Source organism: Microtus ochrogaster, unplaced genomic scaffold, assembly GCF_000317375.1.
Source record: "Microtus ochrogaster isolate Prairie Vole_2 unplaced genomic scaffold, MicOch1.0 UNK96, whole genome shotgun sequence".
Classification (NCBI taxonomy): Eukaryota; Metazoa; Chordata; class Mammalia; order Rodentia; family Cricetidae; genus Microtus; species Microtus ochrogaster.
Window position 1 is genome coordinate 83,952 of NW_004949194.1, and position 10,882 is coordinate 94,833.

Sequence of the window (10,882 nt, forward strand, 5' to 3'; positions counted from 1 at the left end):
TGGCACAGCCCAGAAACTGGTATTTCAAAACCTCCCCTTTATAGTAGACCTGATACCATCACATACTCAGGCAGGAAGAGCCAGGCTATGGGCATGGTCTCAGCAACTTTACTCCCAACCCAGAGTGGGCACACAAGTACCCAGGCCCATGAAGTTATGCTCCCTCCTGGCATCTCACAATGGGGAAGCCAAGATTAGCACCTGGAAATCATCTAGAAAAGGGCTGAGGTGACTCAGGAAAATCAGAGAGGACATGTGCACACCCAACACATAATGCTGTAATGTAGTCTTGAAACCCTCCACAGGAAGAGGGAGCTTACAGTCCTTTCAAGAACACACAGGTCACCTCTTCCCCAACAATGATCACATGAAACTCCTCACACAACTGCTCTTGGGCTTCATTCCCGGAGAATTAATTTGACTGGTGACATTAGTGATAAAGCACTGATCTTCATCCCTAGTCATCACTCAGCTGATCACTTTCCATTCCTCAGAGACATTTCTGTCTCCTTCCTGCAGTGATTACGTAAATACCTCATTCTAAGAGCATTGAGAACACAGGGTAGACTGGGTGCTCAGCGTGGTCTCTGTGTCATAAGGACACATAGACAATGATGGAGGCTCCCTCTTTGGTGCTGACAGACCCAAGGAAAGGACACAACAGGTGTCAGCCCTAGGATGAGCCATTGTTCTCTGAGGGCATGTGAATGCTTATCCGCATTGTTGCTCAATGACTTGCTTGACGGAGAAACATAAAGGGAAGTTGAGAGGCATGCTGTGGGGTAGCACTTAGAGTGGAAGGACTTGAGCAGTGCCTTGAACTCAAACCCCAACACTCACAGCCCATTGGATTCTGGAAAGTGCTCCTGTCTGAGAAGAATCTCAGCCCAGAAGGAGGAAGAACAGCAGAGCCTGAGTTTTGTGTTGGAGCTGAGACTGTTCTCAGAGGAAGAACAGCGAGTGAGATTAATGGAGGAGTCCACTGTGCTCCTCTGCAAGGGGAGTACTCCTTGGCAGGGGCTTCTGCTCACAGGTAAGGGTACCCACTTTCTCAGTGTGTGTGGCTCTTCTGCTCACAGCTAAGTGTACTCACTTTCTCAGTGTGTTGGGGACTTCTGCTCACGGGTAAGTATCCACTTTTTCAATATGTGGGGGAATTTCTGCTAATGGGTAAGGGTACACACTTTCTCAGTGTGTGGGGGACTTCTGCTCAAAGTTAAGGGTATCCACTTTCTCAGTGTGTGTGGGACTTCTCTCACAGGTAAGTGTACCTACTTTCTCAGTGTGTGGGGAGGGCCTTTCAGAGGTAGCCAGGAGTCTGATAAAGAGGACAGGATCTTGGGAGGAGACTCAAGGTGTCTGTTTTTAGTTATGGTGCTGAGGGTACAGTGAGGGACAGGGGCTCAGCAGCTTGGAGTTCTCAGGGGACAGGAGGTGATAATATTAAAAGAAAAGGACACCACATTCATAGTGGATTTTATTGACTGCACTGTCCTTAAGACAGCCATTTTCAACCATTACGGCATGACCTTTCAAATAGAAATCAAATTGGTGGGTTAGCAAGATGTTTCAGTGTGTAAAGATTTGACAACCTGAAAACAAATCTTAGCTCCCACACAGTAGATGGAGAGAACAGACACCTGCAGGCTCTACCCTGCCCTCCACATTGGTGCTGGGGCATGTACCCATACATGCACAGTCGAGCCCCCACACAGATTTGTGACATCCATATTTATATTTGCCCAAGGAGTCAGCAGCCTTCACAAATACACACATAAATTCATGAAGTGTAAATTCATTTATTTTACACCTGAATATAATTATTGCCAAAAGCTCCAAACCTAGGACTTATGAAGAAAAAATCAATGGAGAAACATTTCTCTTTCCATCCTTCCTTTTTTCTTTATCTACTTGTATTTGGGTCATTTTCAGGAACGGAACCTCCCAAAATGTTTAGATTAATCCTTCCCTTATAAATTCCTGGTTTTGCTAGGCAGTGGTAGTTCAGCCTTGGGAATACAGGACTTGAGAAGCAGAGTAGATGATTTCTGAGGTTTGATGTCCAGCCTGCCTACAGAACAAGTTTTAGGACAGCCAAGGCCACAAAGAGAAACTCTGTCTCAAAAAAAAAAATAAACTAACAAAAAACAAAAACAAAACCCTGAAACTAAAACAAAAACCAAATACAAAAACAAAGAAACAAACAAAAAGCACTGCTTTTAGTGTATCTGATGTCAGTATGTCTGATGAAGTCATGAATTGATGAGAATCACAAAAGGAACAGACACAAAATCAGAACATGAACTCTCCAGAAGAGGAAGTCAGAGCAGCATTGCTCTTCACACGAAGTACACTGTATAAGGAGGGATATGGGACACTGAGTGGGAAACAAGGCAGACACCTGAGCAGATAATTTCTAAGAGAGTTACTGACACACTCAGACACTGAAGGGAATCAATGGAAGTCATTCTGCTCATGTCCTCAAAGGAAGTTAGGCACAGCCCTACTCACAAAACAAAGCTGAGTGATGATCACACATGCCTTATATTGGTTTTTCTCAATTCCCCTCTAGTCTCCCTTTTAAGCTCCTGGCATCTGTCCACAAATGCCCATATGACTATTGAAAAAGTGCCAGCCCTAGCTGCTGAAGGAGATGACGTCTTTTTCCATGTCAATGATCTGCCAGAGAATACTACAACCATAGCCTGGTTCAAAGGTCTAAGAAATACGACACAAGGAATTGGAGCATATGCACCGTTCTTAAATTTGAGTAGGCCAGGTCCTATGTACAGTGGTAGAGAGACAATATACCGCAATGGATCCCTGCTGATAAAAAATGTCAACCCGATGGACATTGGATTCTATACCCTACGAACTTATAATAATCATGGAACTAGGACATCAATAACATCCGAGTACCTCCAAGTGCACGGTAAGTGATTCACTGTGAACTCTGTGAGCTAGGTGAGGTTCATTTCACTGGACACATACAGAAGAGTGGTCTGTGCCTAACTTCCCTATTCACTGTGTCTGTGTGTTGGGGTTTGAGCATTTGGCTTAGTATACAAATGATGTACAATAATAGCAATAGATCAGAATGCTTCATTTGACTTTATCTTGTACACAGGTGGATGCATGGTGGGTAACACAGCCAAGGATATCAGGCTCTGTATAGACTCTAGGGATTCTTACCAGGAATGTTTCCTTGAGAAAAACTCTGAGGGAGTCAATGTTGTACTTTTTTGTGGAAAACATGGGATCCTCATAGAGGTGTGAGCACTAGCATGCTCTGCCTTCAGACTTCTGTCTCAGACACAACTTCAGGTGTCCATGAGAAGCATTTTATAAGTGTTTTGAATTCCTGATGGCAGAGGGCAGCAGTGTTCCCTAGTATGTAAAGTGTTGTGATGTGTGGAACTAGACAGTGTATTCTCCTGAGAGCCTTGGTTGGGCTATATTCCTTGGCTGACTTCTTCAGAGAGTCAGCAGGAAATCATAGGTCAATAGCTGTCTAGGCCATTAACTGACTGTCCTGTTGGGCATGTGAGATTTCACATTAAAGTCATGGTCCCTAAGGAGGAGGAGTGAGGACACAGATTGTCCTGAAAAGTGTTTGTCTCCTGGGTCCAGCTTGGGGAATTCTCTTGGGAAATAGCTATTTTCAAGACAGGAGCTATAGTTCTGCCAGTGATCACCAGAGATGTCATCAGGACACACAGTGAACTGGCAGAAAAGTATGTGCCCAAACCAAGAACTTATGTTGTAGTCTTGTTTCATCCCTGCTTGTACAGACCTGGAAATCATGGTCACAGCGTTCTTAGATTTACTGACTACTTAATGTGTCTGCTACATTGCCAGGAGACCATGTTCTGTTTTTCACTTTTTGTATTTCCTTTGGGAAATTCATGGTATCCAAGGGAAATCAGCTATATAGAGGTCCAAGGCCTCCCAGAAAGACCATAGAGCACAGGGGCAGACCCATTATACAGTTCAACAAACAGAGGATGTGGGAACATGGTCTTGACAATTTTGCACAGGATGAAGGATCTCAGAGCCTTTTTCTGGAGTCAGGTCACCTCCTCCCATACACCCAAGATGTGAGATTCTTGACAAATCTTGGGCCTTTGACCTCGGTCAGAACCCAGTCTGATGGTGACTCTAGTAAGAACAATTTTGTTCTTTTCACCACACATCACTCACCTGGTACCTTTGTACTTCAAGGAAAGTTTGTTCCCTTCCTGCTGGGAGCAAATTCCATGTTTCCAGAGCAATGAAAACACAGGGAAGACTGGGCACTCCACCAGGTTTCTTTGCCACACAGTTGTGCAGATTTTCCCTTTTTTGGTGCTGACAAGCCTAGGCCAGGACACAGGAGTATGCAGTTCTAGGGTGAGATTCTATTATCTCATGTTACAGGAATGGTCCTTGCCCTTTATTCTCACTCTGTTCTAGAGGAGAGAAACATGAGGAGAGAATGGGAAAAGAACATGGGGTAGCACTGAAAGCCATGCTTTGAACACAGACCCACCCTCAGCCCAAGGGAATATGGGAGATGCTCTTTCATGGGAAGAGGCTCAACTCATATGGGATATGGGGAAAGGGCAGCAGAGTTTAGGAGCTGTGCTGGAGCAGAAGTACCTCAGAGGGATGACAGATAAGTCTATGCAGATAATGAAGGCTTCCTCTGTACTCCTCTTCAAAGGTGTACTATATCATAGGTCACAGATGAGGAGACCAGGACTTGAAAGTGCTTGAGAGGAGAGTACTTACATATTATCTGGGGTTTTCTGAGTGGCACAAGGACACGAAAGCAGTGCCAGTGTTTGTAAGGGGAAGATACAGAGTGGGAGAGAGGTTCAGGATTATGATGCTCTCATTGAATGTTAAAAAGTAAGGGAGGGTGCTACCTTACTCTTGCACAAAGTTAGTAAACATGACCACAATATTCTGAAGACTGGTGCTCTCAGCTTGGTTGCCAAAAAAAAATCAAGCTGGTGTGGATTACTGACATGGTTCCCTGGATATAAGTCTTTGCTTCATTGTCTGGCAAGCTGAGACCTATGAACAGAAGTCCGTTGACCGCCACTTAAGTACTGTGTCCTGACCCTCCCCCCATGACAAGCCCTTTTACTATTCACACACACTAGTATAACCTGTAAACAAGTGTGAAAAATTAAAGCAAACAGAATTACTAATACTGTATTCCTAACCTTTGAGTTTCTTAAAGTCCATATCTATATAGGGTTCTGAGACATCATTCACTCATTTCTATTTCCCCATTAATCTGAGTTTTTTTCTAGGCATCATTTTTTTTTAAAAAAAATAGAAGAAAATTTATGGTTTTTATGATGTCTCAGTTTGAGTGGACCTGAAGTAAAGAAAGCTAGAAGGGAAATTCAGATGTTGACTACAACCTCAAGAAAGAATAGAACAACAAAAGTAGGAGTGAAGACAGAGAGTCTGTAAAGGAAGAGGTTGGACAGCCATCACTCCAACACCAATACACTTTATATGAGATCAGGGATCAAAGCACTGCTTTCAAGTCCTTGTGCCACTCAGAGCAGGGCAGTAAGCCGGAGCACTGATGACAACTGGAGAGAGACATATAGTGGAAATGACAAGTGGGAACACTGAGAATATGAAGGTCATGTGCTGACATACACCAAGTAGAATAGGGAAACAGTCAACAACAAAATTAGGCTGAGCAATAGACACAGCTGCTCAGGACACAGGGTCTCTTTCTAGTTAAATACTAAAGGCTCAACTCTTCCCTTCTAGCTTTCGTTTGGAAGTGTGGGCGCCTTGGTACCTCTTCACAGTTCACCATTGAATCAGTGCCACCCAGCGTTGTTGAAGGGAGAAATGTTCTTCTACTTGTTCGTAATCCCCCAGAAAATATTGTAGAGTTTGTCTGGTTCAAAGGAGTGGTTGACTTCAAGAACATTTTGGGTATCCGAAATATAGCAGACAGGAAACCAACTGTATGGGGACCTGCATACAGTGGTAGGGAGAAGCTGTACAGTGATGGATCCCTGCTGCTTCATGGTGTCAGTCAGAAAGACAGTGGATTGTACATACTACGAATCCTGAGACCAGATACAGGAAACGAAGAGGCACTAGTGCAACTCCAGGTGGAGAGTAAGTGATTCTCTTAGATTGTTCTGTGCTGGGTGGGGCTTAGACACATGGCCTAGCCTCCCTTCATTTTGCACTGTCTTCCCAGGTGGAAGTTTGAGTACTTAGTGTAGGACACCCATAGAGACAAATTGCTGTAGATCAACTTTAGTTTTCTGACTCCACCTGCAAAAAGAAAAACCCTGTGAGAACTCAAGAACAATGGCAATGGGTCTCTGATCCTACTGCACGTACTGGCTTTGTAGGTGCCTAAGCAGTTTGGATGCTCACCTTACTAGAAATGGATGGAGGTGGGGGTTCCTTGGTCTTCCCACAGGGCAGGGAACCCTGATTGCTCTTCAGGCTGAGGAGGGAGGGGGACTTGATTGGGGGAGGGGGAGGGAAATGGGAGGCGGCGGCTGGGAAGAGACAGAAATCTTTAATAAATAAATAAATTAAAAAAAAGAAAAAACCTGGAAAGTGAAAATTTTTGGGCCTGTTGAGTTCAGGGCAGGTGTCATCTCAACCCCATATCTAGGAGTGTGTGTAGTATTTTATTGAAGGCGGTGAGGGAAAAGATATGTAGACACCCAAGGGGGACAGTTCCATGTAGAGGATCTGACACTTTCAGGGGCACTTTTGGAAAGGAGGAGGCCATGTTTGTGCCCTTCATTAAGGGGCATAGACATATACCCACCTGCAAATATAGGCGGATTGATGAATCCATCTGCTCAAGCACAGTGATGACTCTTTTCTCTTTTCCCTCCCAGCTTACCTTTCTGTGTCCTGTAATCCTCTCACTTCTTCCCAACTCATGATCCAGCCATTGCCTCAGTATCCTGCTGAAGGTGAAAGCATATTTCTTCAAGTTCATAATCTTCCAGAAGACGCGAATGCCTTTTTCTGGTACAAATCAAAGAATAGGACGCCAGTCCTTAGAATTGTAGAATATGTCAGAACCATGCATTCTGTCACTTGGGGACTTGCATACAAAAGAAGAGGAATGGTGTACTTTAATGGATCTCTGGTGCTCCACAATGTCACTGAGAAAGATGCAGGAATGTACACACTAGAAGTTTTAAACAAAAATTTCGATATTCTAAAAGCATATGTGGAATTTTCTTTAAAGAGTAAGTGATTCTCTATGGTCTCCAACTGCTGGGTGTGGCTTTTGCTAACTTCATACACTGAACTGTCAGGACTGGGCTGTGCCTCCTCTTCCACCACTGCATTGTGTCTCCCACTAGAGTTTGGGTCCCTACTGCAGGACACACATCGTTTAAACAAACTGTAATAGATCAGAACACCTCCCCTGCAGAGAGGAGGACATGCACTGGGTAAATTCCATCCCAGGATGTCAGTTCTAACCCAGACACTTGGATCTCTCATCTTGCACATGTCCCCAGAAAGACTCCATGGGAGTCAGGCAGGTCCAGGCTGATGAAGTCATGGGGTCCTCACAGAGAGCACCATGGATCCCTGATTCTAAAACTTTGCCTGGGATTGGATACAGTATGATATTTTGGGGAGTTTTTTTTATAATTGTTTGTTTAGATTTTCTGTCAGAAACAACATGAAATGTGACTTTACTGATTGTATGAGTCATGGGACTTACTACCCCATAGAGTGTAGAATCAACTGTATACTACCATGACAGCTGTAGTTAGGTAGGTCACCAGTGCACCTCCTTCTCCTGAGGCTCAGTAGACAAGTATCTGGTCCATGAAAAGTCAAGGCACCAAGGAAAGAAACAGAGGAGGCAGTTACTCCAGATTCCTCCTTCACTTCAGGGGCCCAGCCAGGGAAATTTCTTTCTGCAGGTAAATAGAACAGATGTTGATATGAGGAGTTCCCCATCCCAAGGTCAGACCATGGCTTATAACTAAGCTTAGCTCAAAGACATGGTCATGTTCACGCACCGTGTGTCCTATTATGGGGAAATGGAGAAATAGGAAACAGTGCTTGAATCAGGCAATACAGTCCCTGGGTAGCAGATTAAAAGCACAAAATATGTCTATAGTCATAGTACAAAAATTTTCCCACTGGTAGCTTTATAAAGTGTGAACTAAAGAGGACCTGGTTGAATTCTCTGGATGACTCCCATTTGGTAATCTCCTCTGTTTCTTCACAGAGAATGTGACACAGCCCTTTGTGCAAATCACCAACACCACAGTCGCAGAACGTAGATCTGTGATCTTCACTTGCATTTCACCCGACACCGATGTCTCCATCCGTTGGATCTTCAATAAGGAGAATCTGCAGCTCACAGAGAGGATGACTCTGTCCCCAACAAAGTGTGGACTCAGAATAGATCCTGTCAGTAGCACGGATGCTGGAGAGTATCAGTGTGAGGTCTCCAACCGATTCAGTTCGAAGACCAGTCTCCCAGTCTCCTGGCCATGATGAATGAGTGGCCTCTCCTCTCATCCTACAGCAGGGTGGGGGCATTCGTTTATCAATGGAGTACAAAATGGAGAAGAGTTATGTGGGGAAAATGATTAGTTACTTACTATTCAGGTTCAGCCAACCTGGTGACTCACCTCTATAATCGTGGGATACACGTGTATACAGGGGAAGGCCAAGAATTAAAGTGAGGTTGTCTTAAAAGGAAAATAAAGACATTAATATAGGAAACAAAAATTCAAAGGCTGGAAGAGCTTAGATTGCTGTTGAAATATATATATATTTTTTCCCTCAAAATTCATGGGAACTAATTTCAGGAATCCTCAAGTTTTTGTATGCTCTGAGTCTGCTGTGAAAATGGTGCCCTGTTTTCATTGGGAAAAATATCCCATATGCTCAAATACATTCCCTGTTTACCTAAAATGAGGAAGAATGACAGTCCTCCACTTGAAGTGAGGAAGAGTGACAGGAGAAGGGTCTGCCCGTGTTTCACTGTGGACATGGCTGGTTTCTAAACAGCTTTGATTCCGTCTGCTTGATGTACAGATGTAAAATCCTTCATGTAAGTGCAGCTCATACAGTTTTCACCCTGAAATTTTCGTTCACGGTAGGACCTTGAGTCTTTTTCTTGTTATCACGCCTCTCTTTCCCTTTTTATTCTTCTCTATATATTACATACTGATCGCAGTTTTCCTCTCTTATCCCTAAATCCCACTTACTCTCTACCTCAGGCCCACTCATCTTCTTTTTCCCTTCACAAACAAGCAGGCCTCCCAGGGATACCTACAGCACATAACTCTGTAAGTTATGTAAGAATTGCCACCATCCTTTGTATTAGAGCTGGGAGAGACATCTGAGTAGGAAGAAATGGGTCCAGAGGGCAGGCAAAAGACTCATACCCATCTACATTACTACAACTTATATGCTGATACTCTCGCTCAAACCCAGACACAGTCTAGGATTATAACTTCAGTCTCTCAATCCTCTATAAGCCCTGCTTAATTGTTTATGTGTTCCATGCTTTCATGCTGTCCTTGATACCTTTGTTTCCTATAAACCGTGCTTTCCCATTTCTGTGGGGTTGCCCAGTGTTTCCATGTTTGGCTATATTTCTCAGCATCTGTTCTCAGTCATTCATTGCTGGCTGATGCTGCTCTAATAACTATTAAGCTGTACAGTTATCTACTAGTGTAACAATATCTTTATTAATAATTTTATTGAAATGTTTTTACATGCATCTTTGTGATTTTTTCCTGAATTTCTGGGTTTTCAAGCCTCTGCTTCCTGACCATCCAGGCAGTGTCAGGTCTGAGCTCCCTTTCATGGAGTAGGCTTTAATTTTGACCAGTTATTGGTTGGTCAATCCCACAACTTCTTTTCCACCATTATCCTCAGTATATATTTCAGGAAGGACAGGTTGTAGGTTGAATATTTTATGGGTGGATTGTGATCTCACTCCCAATATGAGAAATCTTCTTTGATGGCAGAAGATGACTGGTTCAGGATACCTATCCCTCACTACTAGGAGTCTTTATTAGTGTCTCTTTTGTAGATTCCAGGGAGTTTCCACTGCAGTAAGTTTCCACATTGCTCCCCAAATACCACACTGTTCCAGTTATTACTTCAAATACTCTCTTCTTCCATCCCATCTTCCCCCATATAGCCATAAAATCATTTCTATTCTTCTTCCCAGTGTGTTACATGGGTCCAATATGAGTCTTCTTTGTTACTTAGCTTCCCTATGCATGTGACAAAGTAGGACATATAATGGGTTGTGTGCAATAGTAGCTTACAGTAGTAGAGCTCAGATGGGTGTGTTTGCTTACCAGTTCCAGAAACTTCTGTAGAATCTTTCAGATTTTTAATAGATAAGCTCATGCTATCTGCAGATCTATTTTTTTCACTATAAATTTTAATCTGATATAAAATGTTAAAGACAAACATATTGAGAAATAAAATGTGATGACTGAATTCAGTGTTTTAAATACATCCATGGAGCAAAGGGGTTTCCTGCCAGCCCGATTTGCAGCTGTTCTGTCTTCTGAGAACCATCCTTCCAGCTGAATAATGTGATGTGGGATATATAACACGTGAATGATGGGATACGACTGTCACAGATGTGTGGGTTACTAACTCAAAGGCCACTGCAGTCACTCAGGGAACCCATTTTACTCAAGTTTCCAAACAACATAAACTGTGAAGTCTGTGCTTTTCATGAAGTTTCTTCCAGTATGGCCAGAGGCAAATGCACATGGCAGCTGTGTCCATCTACATCTCAGTGTAGCCATGCCGCAGCTCTCTACAGCAGCAGCAGCAGCAGCAGCAGCAGCAGCAGCAGCAGCAGCAGCAGCAGCAGCAGCAGCAG

At 43.5% G+C, this 10,882-nt stretch overlaps 1 protein-coding gene across 1 annotated transcript; it reads left to right on the plus strand.

The window, feature by feature from the left end:
* The first annotated feature begins 2,613 nt into the window (after positions 1–2,613).
* On the plus strand, positions 2,614–8,517 carry LOC101987398 (pregnancy-specific glycoprotein 22-like). Its single transcript, XM_026777978.1, has 4 exons — positions 2,614–2,932; positions 5,779–6,138; positions 6,885–7,244; positions 8,246–8,517. Exons 1-4 carry the CDS (start codon positions 2,614–2,616, stop codon positions 8,515–8,517), a joined length of 1,311 nt encoding a protein of 436 aa, XP_026633779.1.
* Positions 8,518–10,882: the final 2,365 nt, after the last annotated feature.

Bases quoted from the DNA above. Each gene is read 5' to 3' on its own strand.
- LOC101987398 (XM_026777978.1), top strand. From the start codon at position 2,614: ATGACTATTGAAAAAGTGCCAGCCCTAGCTGCTGAAGGAGATGACGTC. The intron at 6,139-6,884 runs GTAAGTGATTCT...TTTCCCTCCCAG, and splicing joins AGTGCAACTCCAGGTGGAGA to CTTACCTTTCTGTGTCCTGT. The intron at 7,245-8,245 runs GTAAGTGATTCT...GTTTCTTCACAG, and splicing joins TGTGGAATTTTCTTTAAAGA to AGAATGTGACACAGCCCTTT.